The sequence below is a fragment of the Peromyscus leucopus genome, chromosome 2 (genome assembly GCF_004664715.2).
Source record: "Peromyscus leucopus breed LL Stock chromosome 2, UCI_PerLeu_2.1, whole genome shotgun sequence".
NCBI classification, from domain to species: domain Eukaryota; kingdom Metazoa; phylum Chordata; class Mammalia; order Rodentia; family Cricetidae; genus Peromyscus; species Peromyscus leucopus.
The window spans coordinates 145,888,621-145,909,723 of NC_051064.1; the positions used below are offsets into that span (position 1 = coordinate 145,888,621).

Here is a 21,103-nt window from a genome sequence, read left to right on the forward strand (position 1 = left end):
GGCTGCGCGGGGCTGCGAGGGAGGGAGTGAGCGAGGGGCGGGGACGGCGCTCAGGGAGGGGACGTAGGAGGGGCCGGGGACTCCGCGACCCCCGCCGAGGGCCAGCCCCTGGCCCGGCCGAGCCCGGTGCGCTGCGGGCGCCGCGCCCTAGCCAGCTGCGCTCGCCGATCGCCGCCCGCTCCCTCGAGGCCTTGGCGCCGCCGCCAGGGCGCGGGGCAGACAAAGGAGGCAGACAAAGGCGGGCGCAGCCCCGCGGCCGTGTGGGCACCGGGCGAGGCGGGCCCTCTCCTCCCGGTGCGTAAGAGCCACCTCGGCGCGGCCCCGGGGCGCGTGGGACGGGTGGGACACCGGGCAGCGGTGGCGCATCTGGAGCGGCCCCGCGGGGCAGCGGGCGACAAAGGGCAGCGGCGGGGCGTCCCTGGCGGATCCCCCTCCCCTTCAACAATAGATCCAGGCTGCGCGCTCAGCTGCGGCCGCGTCTGACGGGGCAGGAGCCGGCAGGGTCCCCAAAAGGATTATTCCGCCTAGGCTGTCAAATGGGACGGAAGAAATGCCCGCGGCAGGGAAGGCGGGACAGACAGCGGTGCGGCCTTTGTAGACTGAGAAAGTGCGCGGAGTGGGGGAGGTTCTCAGAGAAGTCCCTTTACCAAGAGGGTGTGCATGAGAACCTCAAAGTGATCGGACCTCACCTGGGTATGGATGGCTCATCTATGCCCCCTGGGAAGGAGAGAGACACCCCCCCAACACACACACACACACACACACACACACACACACACACACACACACACACACACACAGAGTCAGCACAGTCAGTCAGCTTCTCCTTACTCTCATGTCCCTAGCCGGCTTTGTGGGCTACTCAGTTCAACCCAATCCGGACAAAGCCAGCCCTCAGGGCGGCTCATCCATCACCGCTCGGGGTGCCATGTCCTGCCGACCCTGGGAGTCCGAGAATGCTGGGTTACGGGTCCCACGGCCCCCATAACTCACAACGGGGTCAATAGGGCCGCCGACATTGCAAAGATCAGAGAGTAGTGGGCGGACCCGGCACGTGGGAAGCGGGAGAGGTTTCCATTTCCAGTGTGACAGATTGTGGCTTTAGATGTTTAGGAACGCCGCTCCGCTTCAGGCAAGAGGCCTGGGTTCCTCCTCCGGTGCCAAAGCTCCGGCAAATGATCTAACTTCTTGGAGCGCGTCATTGTAGGGAACTTGGGCTTTAAAGGCCGTGGTCTGTGTAAGAAAAATGTTCTGAACCTCCCAGCCCAAGGAGAGGCTCCAGGGAAATGAGGCCACTGCCATTGTGAGATTATCACATGGCCATAGCGGACACAGAATGGCTCTCGAAGACGAGGTGCTTACTAGCTGGAAGGTTCAAATCACTGCTTCTGTGAGTACCTACTGAACACAGCTTCATTATGACTCCGGAGCTTGAAAATGGATTGTACTAGAGTCAAAAGCAAACGCAGTTTAGTTCCTAGCACCCACATGGCAGCCTCACAACCACCCTTTAACTCCAGTTCCAGAGGGTCTGATGCCCTCTTCTGGCCTCCCTCTTCAGACACACCAGAGGTGTGTAGGCAGTCATGCAGGCAAACACACATAGAAACAAATAAATATTCTTAGAATTTATTTATTTGCAATTTATATACATTGGTGTTTTGCCTGCATGTATGCCTGTGTGAGGGTGTTGGATCCCCCTGGAAGAGGAGTTACAGACAGTTGTGAGCTGCCATGTGGGAACTGAACCTGGGTCCTCTGGAAGAGCAGGCAGTGCTCTTAACCACTGAGCCATCTCTCCAGCCTGAAACAAATAAATCTTTAAAAATCAAAAGCACTGGGCTTATGGTGCATACTTTAATCCTAGCCCTCAGAAAGCAGGGGCAGGTAGATTGCTGTGAGTTCAAGGCCAGCCTAGTCTATACAGTGGGTTCCAGGACAGCAGATGTAGAGAGCTCTTGTCTCAAAAAAAAAAAACAAATGAACAAACAACAACAAACAAAAATAAAAGCAAAACATGTAGAGCAGTGAGGACCTACAGCAGAGAAGTGCCTGGACTTAGGGAGGGAGCAGTGAACAGGTGTGACCCTCTTCAAGGATCAGGCAGTGGCCTGGTATACACTCACAGCACACAGAAGCCCCCTGGAGGTTGTTTCAAATGTTACTCTGCCTGTTGCCCAACTATGAGACTCTGTTCCCCAGGCTCTTCCAGAATGACACAGGAGGGGACTAGGCTCCTGCCCCATCCAGATTATGGTGACTTGGGGCCTCAGTTTCCCTATCTGTAAAATGGGGCAGTTGATTGGCCAAAGCAGACAGACCATCAACAGATAAGAGGGTACACTGTGATCAGTACAAGGGGATGTTAGTTGGTTCTAAAAAGGAATGAGGGGGGCAGCAACCAGGCTCCTAGCCTGACAACCTGAATTTGAACCCCAAGACCCACATGGTGGAAAAAGAGAAGTGACCCCAAATTGTCCTTTGGCCTTCACACAGGTGCAATGGTGCATACCTCCCAATAAACAAACAACAACAAAAATTAATTAATTAAAGGGACTGAAGTAGGGTTGGGGATGTGGTTCAATGGTAGAGCACTTGCCTAGCAAATACAAGGATCAGGGTTCAAGTCCTAGCATATATATATATATATATACACACATATATATATATTAATAACAACAAATAAAAAAGAAATGATACATACATACACATATCTATCTGTCTGTCTGTCTATCTATCTGGATAAACCCTGTAAACATTAAGCTGAGCTAAACAAGCTAGATATAAGAAACGCCAGAAGTCCAATTGCATTTTTGTTTATTTGTTTTTGTTTTTGAGACAGGGTTTCTCTGTTTAGCCCTGGCTGTCCTGAAACTCACTCTGTAGACCAGGCTGACCTCATACTCCGATTACAGGGGTGTGCCACCACCACCCACTGTAAATTTCTTTTTATTTTAAGTGTTTTAGTTTTTGCCTACATGTATGTTTGTGAACCATGTGAATGTAATACCTACCCATGGAGGCCAGAATAGGGTCTTGGATCCCCTAGAACTAGAGTCACAGGTGGCTGTAAGCTACCATGTGGATGCTTAGAACCAATGGGGGGGGTCTTTGCAAGAGCAACAAGTGCTCTTAACTGCTGAGCCATCTCTCCTACCCCTCTTTTTTAAAAATTAACATTATTATTATTATTATTTATTTTTATTTTATGTGCATTGGTGTTTTGCCCGCCTATGTATCTGTGTGAAGTTACAGACAGTGGTGAGCTGCCATGTAGGTGCTCGGAAAGAACCCATGTTCTTTGGAAGTGCTCTTAACCATTGAGCAGTCTCTTCAGCCCCTATTATTATTATTATTATTATTATTATTATTATTATTATTATTGTGTGTGTGTGTACCCAAATGCATGCATATGTGTAGAAGCCACCATGCATGTGTAGAGGTCAGAAGACAGCTTTCAGGAGTTGATTTTCTCTTTCCACCTTATATGGGCCAGCTTGCTGGCCTGATTTTTTGCTTATTGTTTTGATTGATGAAAATGTTCTGGAATTAGGTAGTGGATGATGCCTGACTCTGTAACTGTCCTAAAATCCACTGAAATACATAGAGAAAAATGTAAGCTTTATGATTTATGAATTATTTTTCAGTGAAGAAGTTATTCCTTAGCAGGACAGTGGTGGTGCATGCCTTTAATCCCAGCACTTGGGGGGCAGAGGCAGGTGGATCTCTGTGAGTTCAAGGCCAGTCTGGACTACAGAGTGAGTTCCGGGACAGCCAGGGCTGCACAGAGAAACCCTGTCTCGAAAAATCAAAAAAAGAAAAGAAAAGGAAAAAGTTATTAAAAAATGGCAGCTGATCTGGCCCAGGATGGTGGCCTCAGAGGATACACAGGACACATAGTAGGGCAGATAGAGTCTCTGCATTTCTCTGAGTGGAAGTCAAAGGTGCTACAATGAACCTTTGTAGTCACTGTGACAAGATCCCTGAAAGAAATAACCTAAGGGAGGAAGCATCCAGTTTAGCTCATGTTTTCAGAGGGTTTGGGGCATCCTGGTGGGAGGCAAGAGCGGAAATGAGCAGTTCACATGATGGAAGACATTCTTTCCACGTCCCTGGACCATGGAATAATGCCACCCACATTCAGGGTGGATCTTCTCTGCCTCGGTGGATCCTCTCCAGAAATACCTTCCTTGATCCAGGTACTTCTTTTTTATTTTTATTTATTTATTTATTTATTTTGGTTTTTCGAGACAGGGTTTCTCTGTGTAGCTTTGCGCCCTTCCTGGAACTCACTTGGTAGTCCAGGCTGGCCTCGAACTCACAGAGATCTGCCTACCTCTGCCTCCCGAGTGCTAGGATAAAAGGCGTGCGCCACCACTGACCAGCTGATCCAGGTACTTCTAAAGCTATCCTCACAGCCCATCATGGTGGCTCTGTGACCAGCCAGGCTAGCACATCCACGGAGGGATTGGTGTGTGTGGACTGTGTGCTAACTGAAGGCTTGGAAGCTGTCCAGTGTCACTGTTCCGAAGTGGAAGCTTTGGTGTGCCTTGGAGGTGGGCCCGGATCCGAGGATCTGGAGCAGTTGTGTATGCCAGGCTCTCCTCCAGAAAGCCAAGTGAGATTGGAAGGATTGTCTGCTGGTCACTACTTGTCATCTTCATGCATCTCATGCCATGAAGATGTGTCCATTTCCCCCTAGAGCATCCAGGGGGCCTGTCTGTTGCCTCAAGAAATGGAAATGGGCAAAGGAGGATGCTAAGGATAGAGAAGATAGCTTTTGTTCGTTTGTTCGAGACTCAGTTTGTGAGTCTTAGGCTGGCCTTGAACTCACTATGTAGCTGAAGATAACCTTGAACTTCTCGTCCCCCTGTCTCTACTTGAGTGGTAAGATTACAGGTGTGTTCCACCACATCACCCAGGTTATAAGATGCTGGGGACCAAACTGAGGGTTTCGTGCGTGTTAGGAATGCATTCTACCAACCTAGCTACACCCCAGCCTCAGGACATCATTTGAAAGGCAAGATCATTTATCCACTGTGGTCCTCCTGAGGGCTTAAGTAGTCTGTGTTGGGTTTTATTTTTGAGACAGAGTTTCACTGCACTGCTTCAGCCGGCCTGGACTCTCCGCGTAGTAGACTGGGCGGTCCTCAGATTCAGAGCTATTCTTGCCTCTGCCTCACCAGTGCTGGGATTTCAGGTCTGTGCCACCATGCCTGATGGTCTGTGTAGATCTTTTCTGTTTTTTAAATCTTCGTTTTTATATGTTTGTGTGTGTGTGTGTGTGTGTGTGTGTGTGTGTGTGTGTGTGAAAACGACTGGCTGGAGTGGGTGCTCTTCTTGCATCACGTGGCTTCTGGGGGTTGACCTCATTTGTCAGGCTCATCAGTCCCGGGTAGATCTTAATAGTGCTGTCATACAGCCACTAGTTGACCATTTATGCACTGTCTATTTATAAATATTTACTCAATTGTATAGAATTTTGTTTCATTTTTTTGTTTTGTTTTGTTGTTTTTTTCAAGACGGGTTTTCTGTGTAGTTTTGGTGCCTGTCCTGCATCTCGATCTGTAGACCAGGCTGGCCTCGAACTCACAGAGATCCACCTGACTCTGCCTCCTGAGTGCTGGGATTAAAGGTGTGTTCCACCACCGCCCGGCAATTTTGTTTTTATTTTGGGCTGGAGACATGGCTTGGTGGTTTAGAGCACTCATTGCTCTTGCTGAGGTCCTGGGTTCGATTCTAAGCATGCATATGATGGCTCAGAACCACCCATAACTCCAGTTCCAGGGAATCAGAAGAGGGTACTCTTCTGACCTCTGCAGGTGCCAGACACGTATGGTACACATATACACAGATAGGCAAAGCATTCATACACAAAATTTTTAAAAAATCCAAAACAGAATTTTATCTTAACTGATTTTGGGGAAAGACTCTGTAGCTCTGACTGGCCTGCACTTTGTGTCACTCTTCCTGCCTCCTGGGTGCCAGGACTCAAAGAGTAGGCCACCATGTCCAGATAACCCCGGGGGACTGGATCCATAGTTTCCCACTTCACAGATGAGCAAGCTGAGGCTTGATGAGCATCTGGGTGGTGGAGAGAAGCAAGTGGACACATAGGTGGGCAGTAGGTGTGGTGGGCTCCTGGAGGGCCAGCCCACACTCTGGCTCTGCTGGTATCAGAGTCATAGCTTAATCTTTGTAAGGAAGCTGGAGCACAGATCAGGCCACTGGGCAGGAGCCCTTGCGATCACGTCCTCTTCCCCCTTCTTTTTAGTCATTCCCTTGACACATGTTCCTGGAAAACCTGAGCTGGTCTCTTCTCCAAACAGGCCAAGCAGCTGGGTAGAGCATCATCATGGTCCCGGGACTGCCACCAGGCTTCGTGTGGCTGGTTCCCTCTCTCTTTTCCTGTCCCATGTGTTTGTTGTCCTGGGAACCTGAGACAAATGGGAAAGATTCGGACCCTTTATTAATTAGTTTAATTTATTTTTTACATTTATTTATTTATTGAGAAACAGAGGCAGACAGACAGACAGACAGACACACACACACACACACACACACACAGAGAGAGAGAGAGAGAGAGAGAGAGAGAGAGAGAGAGAGAGAGAGAGAGAGAGAGAGAGAGAGAGAGAAGTAGCATGTGTACTTGTGGGAGTCGGTTCTCTCCTTCCACATGTGGGTCCTGGGGATTGAACTCAGGTTGTCAGGGTTGGTGGCAAGCCCCTTTACCTGCTGAGCCATCTCACCTGCCCAGATGATGCTTTTGTGATCCCTTCTGTGGACAAGAAATTGGCTACAGAAGCATCTTGCAAGTCTGCACACAGCATTGACAAGTGTTTTGCCCAGTTCACTCTTTGTGTGTTTGGTTAGCACACTCTGAGAATCCTTTGGCACATCAGTGGAGGCTTAATCCTTACAGGGCTGGTGTTCACATCTTTTTTATGGTCTGCCTTCTCTTTTTCCATTCCTGTATCTCTTGGGAGTGATTTTACCTCCATCCTCATTGAGGGCCCCCAGGGATCTGCTCTAGATAGCAAACACATACACTCTCTTTTCTTCTTGACATGTGACTTTCCTTCCCAGCCCCCGCCCCCATGACATAGTGTCCTTATGGTGAGAAACACGAAAATAACATTGAAAAACAGGCTCCTACCAAATGGGGATTCAAAAACAATAACTTCCCCCATAATGCAATCTCAGTCCTCTGGCCATCCATCATGCTGCTATGACTAACATGAAAGAAATCCCAGGCGCTGCAGAGTTACAGGCAGAGGTCCCCAGCTGGTCCCATGTTACCTCAGAATCTCCCCCCACCCCACCCACATCAGTAATGAAAATGATCTTCAGAAGCTGGGGGCGGGGTGGGGTGGATAAAGGCAGACTCTGGCATTCCCCAACCCACCATGCTGAAATCTCACGGCACTCAGGTCTGCAAATCTCAAGGCTGTGAGTTGCCCGGCCAGCTCTGTGCGGAAGGGGCTCTGTCAGACACGGTGTGATGTGGGCAGAACTGCTGTGCCACCGACAGGTGTATCAGTTCCTAAAGCCAAACCAGCCGTCCTACTGGGTTCAGCCCTGACATGTTACAGAATGCAGGCAAACTCTGCTGGCAGCTCCCACATTTTCTTGGGCATACAAGTTCCCGGGGAGCTTGTTAGAGAGCGGAGCACTGCTGTAAGCCTGCCCTGGTCAGGCAATCAGGGCAGCTGGACAGCCAGGGTTTAATAGGGTCCCTGGGGGCTGAGGTACAGACTTTCTAGGTTTGCATTTTGAAAACTGCTTTGCTCATATTTTGGGCTAATCCTACCTCTGGCCTGCTACTTATCTCTTCCCATGAGAAGGATGTAAATATGGGTTTGAAAGCTTCTGGGAAGGAGGATGCAGGGATGAGCTTTAAAGCAACATTCTCTGTGGAGACAGACTGAGACAACTCTAATACCTTTGGAGGGCAGAGTCCAAGCCAGTGGTCCTCAACCTTCCTAATGCTGCGACCCTTGAATACAGTTCATTATGTTGTGGTGACCCCAATCATAAAATTATTTTCATTGCTACTTCATAACTGAAATTTGACTACTGTTATGAATCTTAATGTAAATATCTGATATACAGAATATCTGATACGGGACCCCTGTGAAAGGGTCGTTCGACGACCCACGTAGGGGTCGCATCTCCCAGGCTGAGGACCACTGGTCTAAGTTCTCTTGGTTTCTAGGCCCGCCTTGTCACCTGTAACTCCAACCTCCGTTTTCCTATCTGTTATAGAAGGCTGTGCGTTAAACTGAATTCTCACCTAATGTTGGAACATCTTCTACCCGTGTGGCTTCAGTGAATGAAGGAACATTCCTGGGCCTGTTTTACATCTATAGAGTGGAGCTGTAAAGGCAATATTTAGCTCCTAGAGCTAATGAAGGAATTAATATAAATCAGAGTTTGGGGGGATAGAGAGATGGTTTAAGAGCCCTGGCTGCTTTTCCAGAGGACAGGGAACGGGGTGTTGGGTGTTGGGGGTGGGGTTCAATTTGCGATTCACAGCCATCTATAACTCCAGTTCCATGAGATCGGACGCCCTCTTCTGGCCTTTACCTGCACCAAGTACTCACGTAGTGTCCAATCAGAGAGGCAGACAAAACGCCCACGCACATAAATAAATAGAAATCGGGGTTTGTTACATAAAATGGTTCCATATTATGGATGTAATTCTCGTACTACTAAAATGATCTGAGGCCCTTTTGGCTCTTCTGGAACTGAGTCCGTGCTTCTGCAGGTAGGACCCTGGAGCAGCACTACTTCTCGTCCCTCAACTAGCTGTGTGACATAGGCAAGTCCTCATTAGACTCATCAGCAGAAAGAAGATAGACAGGAATCCACACGTATTCTGGGGATTTAGTGAGTCAATCCACAGACACCCTGCCCAGGCTCCTAGCGCTCGGCTGCTGCTTCCAAAGATCAGCTATTGTGAAGAAATCGTGGGACATTTAATTCTTTAGGGAGGTCAAGCCCCATAGCACTTAGGTTCCGGGTGGGGGTGGAGCGTCTCGGGTACATCTCAGACCTCCCCTATCCCCGCCCCCAAGCCTGCGGATTCGCTTTCGGTTGGGCAAGCTGAGACTCCGGGGACGCTGGCTCTGGACTAGCAGCAGATGTCGCTGCCCTCCCGTGGTCCCCAGCTGTGCTTTGCAGCTGGCACTCACTTGCAGCTACTAAAGAGAAAATGCCCGGGAGCGAGGAACACAGCGATCCTGTGTAGAGCCCACCGAAATCTCTTTATCTCTCCCACCTGAAGTCCAAAGGCGGCTTAGCTTACTCTCCTGAGATCCCTGTCGCTCAGGCGGGTCTCCGCCCCTAAGCCCCGCCCCGAGGCTGCTCCGCCTCTCCCAGCAGGGCGAGGCCCGGATTGGACAGCTTCAGGGGTGGGCGTGATCGACGGCCGCGCTGGTTCCGCGGGAGCATCACGGTGGTTTCTGAGGCCAGGGGATACTGGGGGACCTGCGGAGGGTCCCGGCCGGTGGCTCCAGTCGCCCGAGCAAAGTTTCGAACCTGAGGCCGAAGCCGGAGCCGGCAAGCGGAGAGGAGCGCGAGAGGGCGGGATTTCCGCCGGGAGGGATCCGGCCGCTCAGGGGGTGGGGCTTCCCCGACCGGGCTGCGTTTCCCGCGTGCGGGGCGGGGTGCCGTGGGTCCCTGCTGACAACCTCCGCGCCCTCCCCCAGGCGGCCAAGGATGACCACGCTCACGCGCCAAGACCTCAACTTTGGCCAAGGTAGGGATCTGGGCCTGCAGGGCGGTAGGGTGGGGGTGGTCCTGGCCGGAGTCGTGCTCATCAACTGTGCCTTCTCCACAGTGGTGGCCGACGTGCTCTCCGAGTTCCTGGAGGTGGCCGTGCACCTGATCCTCTATGTGCGCGAGGTCTACCCAGTGGGCATCTTCCAGAAGCGCAAGAAGTACAACGTGCCGGTTCAGGTGAGCCCCGGTGGCCGGCTGGATTTAAAAACCTTTTTTTTCTGCCTACAAGCTCCCTCACTCCCCAACGGAGGCAGATAACCGACAGCCTCCTGTCTCTTACTGCCTGGCTTTTCCGTCCTGACTGCAGATGGAATAGGGACCCTGGATAAGAGCTATTCCAAGCTTTCATTTTAAAGGGGTTTCCAGGCTGGGAACCTTGGCTTGGGTAGAGCATTCCCACAGTGCTTAGCAGTTTCTTTCTCTCCGCATTCTCCCTAAACTCTAAATTTTAGATTTAAAAAAAAAATCATTATTACTTATTTGAGATAGAGTGCTACCGTGTAGGCATGGCTGGTTTGGATTTCCCACTATGTAGATCAGATTGGCCTCAGGTGATTTTCCGTGATTTTCACAGAAATCCTCCTGCCTCTGCCTCCCTAGTGCTGTGAATGAAGGCGTGAGCCACCATACCTAGCTGTTTGTTTGTTTGTTTGTTTATTGTTTTTTCGAGACAGGCTTTCTCTGTAGCTTTGGAGCCTGTCCTGGAACTCATTGCCTCTGCCTCCCAAGTGCTGGGATTAAAGGCGTGCACCACCACCGCCTGGCAAGCTTTTTACTTTTTAAGATTTATATTAATTATATGTGTATGGGCATGTGTCTGTGTGTTTGTATGTAGGGTGCCCTCTGAGGCTAGAAGGGGCATGGGAACCCTTGGCATTTGTAAGATGCCTAAGGTGGGCACTGGGGACCTGACTCTGGTGGCTGAGTGACAATCGCTCTTAACTGCTGAGGTATTTCTCCACCCACACCCACCCCACCCTGCCCCCCTTTTAAATCCAGACCTCACATAGTCTAGCCTGGGCTCGGAGTTGTTAGGAAACTGAGGCTGGCCTTGAACTCCTGATTCTCCTGCATCCTAGGATTACCAGAGATCTTTACCAAGCTTCCTGTTTTTTATTTTGTTTTCTGAGACAAGGTTTCTCAGTATGGCCCTGGCTATCCTTGAACTCAGAGATCTGTCTGCCTCCTAAATGCTGGGATTAAAGATGTGGGCCACCCTGCTTGGCTCCTGGGTTTCAAAGGTGAGACAGTAGATATGCTGTCTCCCTCCCAAGTCCCTCCAAGTCCCTCCCATTGTAGTCAGTCAGTCAACCTGAGAATTACGACCTCCAAATCCTGGGAGGCGGTAGATGGAAACAAACAGCTACGAAGCACCTCTGTGCACCAGCAGTCTCATTCAATGGTCACCTTTATTAGATCTTCCCAGATGACATCATTAAGCTCAGAGATATTAAGTCATTTGCCTGTGGCCACACAGCTCTTCCCCTTCAGCTCTCCCAGATAGCCTCTCTGTATAGCCCTTGCGTAGGCTGGCCTTGAACTTAGGAGATCTGCCTGCTTCTGCCTGGTATTAAAGGTGTCTGCCACCATGCCTGGCCCTACACAGGTTTTTTTCTTTTTGTTTTGTCTTTTGAGACAGTGTTTCTCTGTGTAGCCCTTACTGTCCTGGAACTCACTCTGTAGACCAGGCTGGCCCTGAACTCAGGAGATCCACCTGTCTCTGCTTCCCAAGTGCTGGATTAAAGGCGTGAAGCTCTGCAGCCTGGCCCCACACAGCCTCTTAATGTTAATGCCAAATGCCAGTGCTGAGATGGGGTGCCTGTCTTTGAGTATCTGTCCAGGGATAAATTCATCCATAGTTCTTAGCATCATGGTGATGTGTTGGGTCTCTCAGGCAGGGAGACCTGGGGAATGGCTGCTGTTTGTCCAGAAACCGGCATGTGTATGTGTGTGGGTTGTTGGTGCTCCCCCATTCCTGCCTTGGGCTTCAGCAGCCCTGTGGGGTTGTGTGCAGATGTCCTGTCACCCGGAGCTGAACCAGTACATCCAGGACACGCTTCACTGCGTCAAACCACTCCTGGAGAAGGTGAGGGGGCCCCGGTCCTAACGGACGCTCCACACCCCATCTGTTCCTCCTTACTTCTGGGCTGACTCTGTGGGGAGTGCCCATATCTTTAACAACCAGAAGCTTCACTCTGAAGACCACCCCCAGCTAGCAGGTCCTGGGGCGTGTAGGTCACATCTGGGGTGGATTAGTTGGGCCAGATCTGGGTGGGGCCTGCCCTGGAAGATCTGGTTCTTTTCATGTCCCCATGGTCTGTCCCATCCCTGCATCCCTGCTTCCCATTCTCTCTGGGCTGGGCCCCCCCTGGGTTTTTTCTACTTTATCTTGTCCTGGTCTGAGGCTTGTTGGGGGACCTCCAGGCATCTCCACTGGCCTGTATCATCATGTCTTGGGAGCCAGCCTGCACCTCTGCTTGCCAGGCTCCAGGTAGCCTTAGCCAGTGCCCTGTCCCACCACTGCCTGGGCCCTGTGCATCTCTGGAGCAGGGGTTCCTGTGCTTACAGAATGATGTGGAGAAGGTAGTGGTGGTGATTTTGGATAAGGAACACCGTCCAGTGGAGAAGTTTGTCTTTGAGATCACTCAGCCGCCCTTGCTGTCCATCAGGTGAGTTGTCACCGTCCCTCAGCTGGCTGCTGCAATCTCTCACAGGGACCCCTCTACCAGCTCCACATTACCTTAGTAAAGACCCTGAAATGGCAATACATACTGTTAGGATCTGAGACACACTGGCCACAAACCTTTGGGAATGGTACAGAGGTAACAGGGTCACCCTATGTCACCCCTGAAACATCCCAGGAAGAGGTTAATGTTAGTCCTTAGCCTTATTGTGTAGATGGAGAAACCAGGGTCCTGAGAGGTGACCTGTGTGGTGTCACCCAGTGATTGTAAAGCCCAGGACTCTGACCAAGTTGAGACTGGTTACCATGGTGTCTGTGGTACCTACTCAGCTACTTGCTCTCTTTGCTGAGGTAAGGGCACTGGAATGGGGAGTTAACCTGTCCCCTGGCTAGGCGGCCTCAAACAAGCCCTTTCTCTTCCTGTCTTGGGGTCCTGAAGTATGCAGGGGCTTGAGCTGTGTCCTGGGTGTCCTCTATCTAGCTGAATATTAGAACTGCCCAAAGGGACCCCTGCACTCCTCTCCATTCTGTCAGGTGGGTGGGACTGGGCTGGCTCTCTCTGGCACCGAAGGTGTTTGGCGAGCACACGGTGTGCTGGGGGCGGCAGAGGAGCATGACAGAATGGGAGACGTCCTTTCCCATTCCCAGTTCAGACTCCCTACTGTCTCACGTGGAGCAGCTGCTGCGGGCCTTCATCCTGAAGATCAGTGTGTGTGACGCTGTCCTGGACCACAACCCTCCAGGTGTGATGCCCCACTCCCTCAGTGTTTCCTTGGTTACCATACCGCGGCATGCCTGTCTTCTTCCTACTTAGCTGCCCTGAGCTCCCCTCTTCTCCCCGCCCTCAGCACCCGAGAGTTCATCTCTCCAGGGCTGATTCTACTACATTTCAGGCTCCCATTGACACTGTCTTTGCCATTGGCTACACTTTGCATCTTGTGGGTGGCGCTGCCCAGCCAGTGAGGGAGGTGGGAGGAAGCCTGGTCCAGTGGGATCCTGAGGCCACTGACCTTTGACCTTGACCAAGCATCCCTTCTGCAGGCTGCACATTCACAGTCCTTGTGCACACAAGAGAAGCTGCCACTCGAAACATGGAGAAGATACAGGTCATCAAGGTGTGTGTGTGTGTACAATTTCAGGGTGCTGCCTGTGGCTGGCACTGTTGTTTACGGCAGCGCCTGGCATCAAGTGGGCTCCCCTGTAGTTTACCCACCTGACCACATCCCGTGTGCACCCCAGTGTGTACTGAGAAGAATCACAGTAGTGCCAGGTGGTGAGCAGCTGGCTCACCTTGGCTCTTCTGAACAGAGTTCTCCAGAGAGGGGCTGTACCCTTTGGTTTCAGAATCACTTTAGAACCACGCTGGGAATGTAAATTGCTTGGGTTCTCAGCACCCCGCCCCCCTCCCGCGTAGTAACTGGAGGGGAGGGTTAGCAGAGTGAGGACTGATTGAGGTGTGACCCCTTGTAACCCTCACTTGATCCCATCCTAGGACTTCCCGTGGATCCTGGCAGATGAACAGGATGTCCACATGCATGACCCCCGGCTGATACCCCTAAAAACCATGACGTCGGACATTTTAAAGGTGAGCTTTCAGGGGTCAGGGGATGGAGGAAGCCTCATTTAGGAGACTCAGGGCCCAGAGCTAATTCCAGGCTAGAGAGTGTGCTGTCCAAGGTTTGGGGGTGGGGGGGGTCCTCTACCTTCCATCCCTTCCTGAGTCTTCCATGAGCGGGCAGACGGGCACCTCATGGACTGACCAAAGCCCCTTCTCTACTAGATGCAGCTCTATGTGGAAGAGCGAGCTCATAAAAACAGCTGAGGGCGTGCCCGCCACCTGGTGCCCAGCTGTCCCACTCTGGGGCCCCAGCCCAGGGCGGTGCTGCAGGGCCCCCTGACTCCAAGTGCTCTTATCGCCTTGACATGTGGCTGCCCCTCTGGTTGGGCTGCTCAGTCCTGCTTGCCTCGGTGAGGCAGCCTTCCCAGGAGGCCAGGGAAGAATGCCTGGACAGACACCCTTTCTCAGCAGCCTCCTGGGGCTCAGCCGGCCACCGCTGTCCATCTGAATACTGTGCTGTGAGTTATCGTTAATAAAGGGGCCCCAAAGGGCTGACTGCATTGTCATTAACCAAAACGGGAGAAGGCAGGTACAGGGAAGCTGCTCTGGGGAGGGACTGTTTCTCCACAAGAGTGTTAACAACCCCACCTGTAAACCCCAAACCAGGCTGGACTTACTGAAAACATTTATTACAACAAAATGTCAAAGCTCTGTGACTGTAAATCACTGCTGAGTTGATGGGTTTGCTGGAGGTCGTAGGGCAGGTGCTCATGGGATGGGGGACCTGACTGCCCACTAAACTCTTGCCAGACTTTGCTTTGCAAAGCAGACCCCAGCGGAGGGGGGCAGATGGCTCTCAGAGAAAGTCTACCATTAGGGTTTCTGGAGCCAAAGTTGGGGGGTATCTTCCTCCTATTACTACAGTGTTTTCCGGCAGAGCTCTGGCAGGGGCGGGGTTCTTGGCCGTCCTGTGGCTGATTATGATGCTGCTGTTGGTGACGCGGGGGCCGTACCAGCCTTTCCAGAACTGGGTGTCCTGGCCCCCGTGTTGAAAAAGGATGTGTCGGACGCCTGGAGGGTAGTCAGAGAAGGTGTGAGAGACCTGGGGAGAGAGGGGAAGGAACTGTTGAGACACGGAGGAGGAGCAGCCTAGCCCTGCAGAACACTTAACTGCCCCTTGTTCCTTAACAGCCTGGTCCTGGGAGAGTGAGTGGCAGGGCAAGCAGGCAGGGTCTCACCTCCCTCCACGTGGCATCATTCCACTGTTCGATGGTCACAGGTTGGGGCTCAAAGGAGGCCAAGACGATGTGGTCAGCTGAGGTCAGATGTACCCGGAGGTGATAGGTGCAGCCACAGTCCGCTCTGGGGGCGAACCTAGGGAGGATGGAATAAAGGGTGAGCACCCCTGCCTCTGAAGGCTGGCTCTAAGGACGGCTCCTATCTGTAAGCACCCCTCTGTCTGAGACTGCCAGCTGGCTCTATATTCCTTATGTCCCTGTGTCCCGGAGAAGCATCTGTCTACATATTGCCTCAGTTTTCCCACCCAAGAAAAGGGGTGAGTTTGAAAACCAAAATGGCTTTCTGGGAAGATGCTGTCTGTCCATGTCTGTCACCATATGGCACAGTAGATAGTAGATAGCCACCGGTGCAATGGGCTGGCTCAGCGCTTGCTCCGTTATCCTCAGAGACTTGGCCCCCAGAGTCTTTTGCCAATAATTGTAGGCACAGAGGGGGATCTTGGGAAAGGGCCATAAGGAGGGGTTGAGGTTGGAGCTTAGCAGTAGAGTGTATGCTTAGCCTGAGACAGGTCCTGGGCTCCATCCCTAGCACCAAAGAAATAAATATAAGAGGTGTGGGATAACCAGAGTGAGGGGGCGGGAGGCACTGCCTAAGAAAGCTATATAAGTCTCCACAAAATTCAGGGAGGGCTGGAGTCCTCTGGTCCCAGGGCGGCTAGCTCATCTGAGGCCTCAGTGGCCGTCTCTAAACACAGCTGAAGTTTTGTGTTAACTGTTGCAGTGGCTGGGCAGGAGGGAAGACACGGGGTGGGGACATAGGCCACTCACCAGTCCTTGACCACAATGTCGGGCCGGAAGGTGTCCATCAGCTCCTCCCAGTAGCCCTCAGCTTTGAGGTCCACCATCTGGGACTTGAGGCACATGCTGGGGACAGAGGAGAAGACTTGCATTGCCAGTGTGCTAAGCAGGGCCCTTCCTTGCCAGGTAGATAGCTCAAGGAACCCAGGAGACACCCCCCACCCTCCAGGACAGGCCCTGGGCAGAGCTCCTCGGATCTGAGGGAAATGGGGCGTTAGATCTGCTTTTCCCTGGGTAATATTTGATCCCATGGGATATTGTGGAGTGTGGCTGACTCTGTCCTGACTCTGTTCAATGAGCTCCTGGCCACCTGATAACCATCTCCCCGACTGCCAGCAACCCACCACCAAGTTCACTGCTCTTGGACCCCTGTTTGGAACCCCGTCCTTGAACTTCTAGAGGCCCTCACTTACCCTGGCACTTGGCAGAGTCCTCCTGACTCTTCCTTTAGCACAGCCTCCTCTACATCATTGCTTACCCGTAAGAGGTGACAAAATACTTCTTGACCTTGGGGTCAGGAAAGTCTCTGCCGTGTTCCCCAGGGAGGCTCTCCACCTTCCACTCATCGCCCTCGTTGTAGTCTATCTGCCATGACCTCATGTCCTCTGGGGAAGATGGAAGGACAGGTGAGAGTCCCCTCGAACTCTGCCAGCAGCTGCAGCTGCAGCCCTGAGGTATACACTTGAAACTTCGAGGCCCTGTCTGGTCCTGGGAGACTTCAAGGGGGTTGTGGACATCAAAAGGGATTAATGAGCTCGCATCTCCTAGAGTGTACTCGGCAGCCAAGGTTAGCACCCCACCAGTCCAGGAGCATGATCTGTGCCTTGGTGTCCCCCACCTCTGGCTTCCGGCTTACTCCTTCCTGCTTTGCCCCAAACAATAGGATGAAAAATTCTGAAGCAGACCTCACGTTTCCATATTGCCACAGGGCCCCCCCGACCGTGTTTCTTAGAGAATGCGATCACAAAAGGCCTGCTGACGGAGCCGACCTTAGGCCTGATGGGAGTTCTTCCCAATGTGGCTGCTTACCTGGCCACTGGCTTTCCTAGATTTAGGAGGAGGCGGCCCTGGTTAACTATGTGACCCAGATCCTAGGGGCCAAAGGAACCCACTGTTCCGACACCATTAGATAATACCCTTCTCCTGGGCAAGTGCCAAGATGCTACATTGGTGTCCCCCGGGGGTTGGTAGCCGCAGGAGTCCTGTGGTAGTGAGGGACCTTCAGGAATGGGGTCAGATCCAGGGATTTCCCCCCTTCAGGCTAAGCATAGCAGACCTCGGAAAGCGCGAGTATTACTTTATGACGGCCCAGAACCATCGCCAGGTGAGAGTCTCTGCCATTGCACTCGCCATCCCCCAAAGGCTCACAGTGTTTCTGTGTATTCTAGGGGGGCTCCCCAGTATAGAACCAAAGGAGTAAGAGAATTCGAGGAGCTGGGCTGGCGTGAGATAAAGCCCTGGGAGATCTGAGCAAGGCTAGACATGGGGGCCTTATAAAAGGCAAAGCGGCAGAGTGGCTCAGTGAGGTGACCTGAGCTGAGCTGGCAGCCTGGCTGGGCAGCTTCTGAGTGGAATCTGGGGCAAGTAGGGAGATCGAGTGTCTGAGGCACGGCCTGTGCATTCAGACTGGCCTGAGCCTTGGTCACCCTCAGAGGATGACTGTTCTGAGCACTAAGCCAAGTGACACTTCAGGGCCCCAAGTACTCTACTCCCATTGTTTGCCTGACCTTTGAGAATCGTAGCCAGGACGGGGAAAAATGGCAGACATTCAAAGTATACAGACAAGAACTCTTTCTTAACCTTTTTTTTTTGGGGGGGGGGGCGCAACGACAAGAGTCTCACCATATAGCCCTGGCTGTCCTAGAACTCACTGTGTAGATCAGGTTGGCCTTGAACTCACAGAGATCCTCCTGCCTCTGCCTCTCCTGGGTGCTGGGATTAAAGGTGTTCTCAGCCACGCCCGGCTCAGGTGTCAGCCCAGGGGGTGAAGGTGGCTAGGCAGGTAAGTGTGCTTGCTGCCAAGCCTGAGAACCCGAATTGGACCCCCAGGACCCCCCAGGATCCACATGGTGGAAGGAGAGAACCAAACTCCCTCAATCTGCTCTCTGACCGACACATGCTCACATCCCCCAACCACGCGCATTTAATAGATGAAGGGTCTAGGTCCAAACAACAAGGAGCCAGAGTGTGGTAAGTATTAGAGACACAGGAACATGGCAGGCCGTGTGGAAGAGCAAGAACAAAGGCCCCGATTTCAGGAAAGTAGAGAAGAGGCTTCCAGGGCAGCCGGGCCTCACCCCCCAGCTCACCTTCAGCACATGGGTTTCGAAGGAGGTTCCTTTGCAGGCTGCACAGGAAGTAGAAGATCTTCCAGTCAGCCACCGGCTGGTCCCAGTCTTTGGTGATGAAACCCTCTCGCAGGCTCTTGCGCTTCCAGAGCGTCACCACGTCGATGAGGTCTCGCCAGAGGCTGCAGACCGGGCGGCAGTTCCACAGCAGCTGGCGGGCGGGGATGTGGGTGAACAGCTCCAGTAGAATGTTCTCTGGCAGCTCGTTGATGTTGACCATGGCAGCAACAGGGAGCTATGCTCCCAGGCCTGGGAGTGGTAGGGGATGACGGTGGCGGTGAGCGGTAGCGGTAGCAGAAGATCCGAGAAAGACTCCTCCTCCCCTCTCACCAGGGTCTAGAGCAGCGTGTTAGGCAGGTCTTCCCTGACCTGAAACCCAGAGAGGAAGAAGCACTTAGAGGATGGGGGTGGGGTGTGGTCCTTGAGATCCGCAGGGACCTTGCTACCTGCATTTGGAAAATACAGATCATGTGCCGGACTTAGCAGCTTGTGCTACAAGCATCCAGGAGGCTGAGGCAGGAAGACTGCTTGGGCTACTCACAGTCTAGGTCAGGTCCGCCTGGGTTGGTTTTCAAAAAGCACCACAAGAACAAAATGAAGCTTTTAAAAGTTCTTTGCATTGCTAGGGGTGGAACTGAAGGTCTCATGTAAGCTAGGCAAGCACTCTACCTCTGACCTGGATCACCGGCTTTGAGCCCAACAGTTCTAGGCCAGTTTGGGCAGCAGAACAAGACTTCACCTCAAAAAAGGAACAAAAAGTATAAACAACCACAAAAAGACAAAGATTTTTTAAGGCGTTCCTTCTCTCCATTGAAAAATAATTGTTTAGGAGCTGGGTCTGGTGGTGAATCTGTTATTCCAGCTCTTGGGAGGTAGGGAAAAGAGGATCAAGATTTCTAAGTCAGCCCTGGTTACAGGAAACTGCCTGTAACTCCTCACCCTAAACTGCTTTGTATTGGAGACGGTTGGCCCTTGACCTGGAAAGAGTCTTCCGGTACCACTCCGTGGTCTCTGTCTAGTCTTGATAGGACGTCACTCCAGTAAAACATCGTCTTAATGCCCAGGTGCCGGATATGCTGCCCTGGGCGTCAGGGCAGATCAGAATGGGAGTGTCTGGCTGTCGGTAAGCTCTTAGGTTACCGGGGGATCCGCCCCAGGTGTGGGGGTGGGCTGAATCAGGCTCTATGCTGTCACTCAAATGAGCACTCGTGCTTACGCCTGGGGGAAAGGCTTTCCCACCTACTTTCCCGGAAACAGAAACTCTGAAGCTTTCCTGGTTGCTGGTGGTCCTGTGAGGACTCGTCCCAGAACACGGGAGGGCGGATGCACACTGACCCTTGCCCTGGAGGAGTTCTTAACCATGGCGGAAGAAAGGACCATAGGAGATCTGGGCCCTGTTTAAATGCTTAGTTAGGGAGGCAGGATACAGACATTTAAGAAATGTGTCAAAATACAAACAAACAAACAAATATCAATGGTGGCACACCCCCACAGTCTCAGATAACTGAGCCTGATCAACTTCGACCTGTCTCGAAATAAAAAGTAAAAGTAAATAGAGCTGGGACTGTGACTCATTGGGTGGATACTTGCCTAGCAGAAACCTGTGCTCCGGAGGGGCTGACAGGTTGGTAGCACGCTTATTATCTAGCATTCGGAAGGCCCCGGGTTCCATCCTCAGAAACAACCAAGACAAATCCAAGTAAACTATGGATTAAAAGACTTAAGCAACTCCTAAAAGCTGCCTAGACCAGTGAGTCACTGGGCGCTCAGTGGGGGTCTCCCACTGCCGTGGCCCCGATGGCATTCCGCCCCAATGACACTTTCTCCCACAATAAACCACCTTGCAAAGGAGATGGCAGTGCCCCTGGTGTGCCTTGGTGGAAAAATCCACGCCGGGCTCTGGCCCGGTCACGCGCGGATGTCCCTCCCTAGCGCCTGAAGCTCTCTGCACCAAGGGGAAGCCGCTGTCGCCACCATTCCGGACACTCGAGTACGTACAGCAGGCCCGGCGTCCCGGCGCGGGACTCGAGAACACGGATCGCGCCTGGCCCGAGCCTCCCCGTGAGCGCGTGACCGCCACCCCCTCCCAGCCCCGTCCCCGTCCCCCACCCGGCCGCGACCTGGGCACCGGGCGGCCGCAGCTCTGCCGGGCCTCGGGCTTGGACCTTGGCGACGCGGTCCTCTGTCGCTCGCCCCGCCCCGTCCCGTCCTCCCACTCGCGTCATGCACCGACAAGCGGCCTTCCGCGTCGGTGAGAAGATGAGCTCAGGGTCCTAGGGGCCACCGCCACGCCGCTGCTTCCAGGGCTCTACACCCGAGGTTTCTTGGGCTTCGGTCTCCCGCTCCAGGCGACAGGCAGCTCACCAGCCTGCTTTCGCTCGGTCCTGCTTCCTCCTTCTGCGAAGGAAGCGCTACCTGGAATCCAGCCCTACCACACGCCAGTCAGGACTTGATCTACCCCCGTCCTCATTCACCTGGAGGGCCGGAGTTCTACTTTGCCGGGACGTTTTCCGTTTCGTTTGTTTGTGTGTTGAACAGGGTCTTCCTACTTGGCCCTGGCTGTCCAGAAACTCACTCTGTAGATCAGGCTAAACTCTCAGATCTGCCCCCCCCCCCCCCCGCGCTGGGATTAAAG

General features: G+C 52.7%; 2 protein-coding genes and 1 long non-coding RNA gene across 6 annotated transcripts; 1 reads left to right on the plus strand and 2 right to left on the minus strand.

The window, feature by feature from the left end:
* Positions 1–5,866: 5,866 nt before the first annotated feature.
* On the minus strand, positions 5,867–8,018 carry LOC119087479. The gene is made up of 2 exons (XR_005090955.1): positions 7,406–8,018; positions 5,867–6,437 (listed from the first exon to the last, which is right to left on the minus strand). It is a non-coding gene; the product is annotated as an uncharacterized LOC119087479 (long non-coding RNA).
* Positions 8,019–9,082: 1,064 nt separating this feature from the next.
* On the plus strand, positions 9,083–14,599 carry Mad2l2 (mitotic arrest deficient 2 like 2). 3 transcript variants are annotated; one of them, XM_037203186.1, is made up of 8 exons: positions 9,083–9,760; positions 9,842–9,960; positions 11,678–11,869; positions 12,352–12,452; positions 13,115–13,209; positions 13,508–13,581; positions 13,959–14,051; positions 14,247–14,584. In XM_037203186.1, the coding sequence occupies exons 1-8, from the start codon at positions 9,721–9,723 to the stop codon at positions 14,286–14,288; spliced, it is 756 nt and encodes a 251-aa protein (XP_037059081.1). In that variant the 5' UTR covers positions 9,083–9,720; the 3' UTR covers positions 14,289–14,584. The 3 variants fall into 3 exon arrangements, with proteins under 3 accessions (XP_037059081.1, XP_028749448.1, XP_028749449.1); XM_028893616.2 differs by having other exon boundaries at positions 9,091–9,760; positions 11,798–11,869; positions 14,247–14,599; XM_028893615.2 differs by lacking the exon at positions 11,678–11,869 and having other exon boundaries at positions 9,088–9,760.
* A 98-nt stretch (positions 14,600–14,697) lies between these two features.
* Fbxo6 (F-box protein 6) lies at positions 14,698–21,008 on the minus strand. 2 transcript variants are annotated; one of them, XM_037203175.1, is made up of 6 exons: positions 20,943–21,008; positions 18,430–18,837; positions 16,599–16,725; positions 16,091–16,186; positions 15,263–15,398; positions 14,698–15,126 (listed from the first exon to the last, which is right to left on the minus strand). In XM_037203175.1, exons 2-6 carry the CDS (start codon positions 18,686–18,688, stop codon positions 14,881–14,883), a joined length of 864 nt encoding a protein of 287 aa, XP_037059070.1. In that variant the 5' UTR covers positions 18,689–18,837; positions 20,943–21,008; the 3' UTR covers positions 14,698–14,880. The 2 variants fall into 2 exon arrangements, with proteins under 2 accessions (XP_037059070.1, XP_028749440.1); XM_028893607.2 differs by lacking the exon at positions 20,943–21,008 and adding an exon at positions 20,589–20,687.
* Between the last annotated feature and the right edge of the window lie 95 nt (positions 21,009–21,103).

Bases quoted from the DNA above. Each gene is read 5' to 3' on its own strand.
- Mad2l2 (XM_037203186.1), top strand. From the start codon at position 9,721: ATGACCACGCTCACGCGCCAAGACCTCAACTTTGGCCAAG. The intron at 9,761-9,841 runs GTAGGGATCTGG...CCTTCTCCACAG, and splicing joins AGACCTCAACTTTGGCCAAG to TGGTGGCCGACGTGCTCTCC. The intron at 11,870-12,351 runs GTGAGGGGGCCC...CTGTGCTTACAG, and splicing joins TCAAACCACTCCTGGAGAAG to AATGATGTGGAGAAGGTAGT.
- Fbxo6 (XM_037203175.1), bottom strand. From the start codon at position 18,688: ATGGTCAACATCAACGAGCTGCCAGAGAACATTCTACTGGAGCTGTTC. The intron at 16,726-18,429 runs GTGAGCTGGGGG...CATCTTCCCCAG, and splicing joins TCGAAACCCATGTGCTGAAG to AGGACATGAGGTCATGGCAG. The intron at 15,127-15,262 runs GTGAGACCCTGC...CTCTCTCCCCAG, and splicing joins ATGATGCCACGTGGAGGGAG to GTCTCTCACACCTTCTCTGA.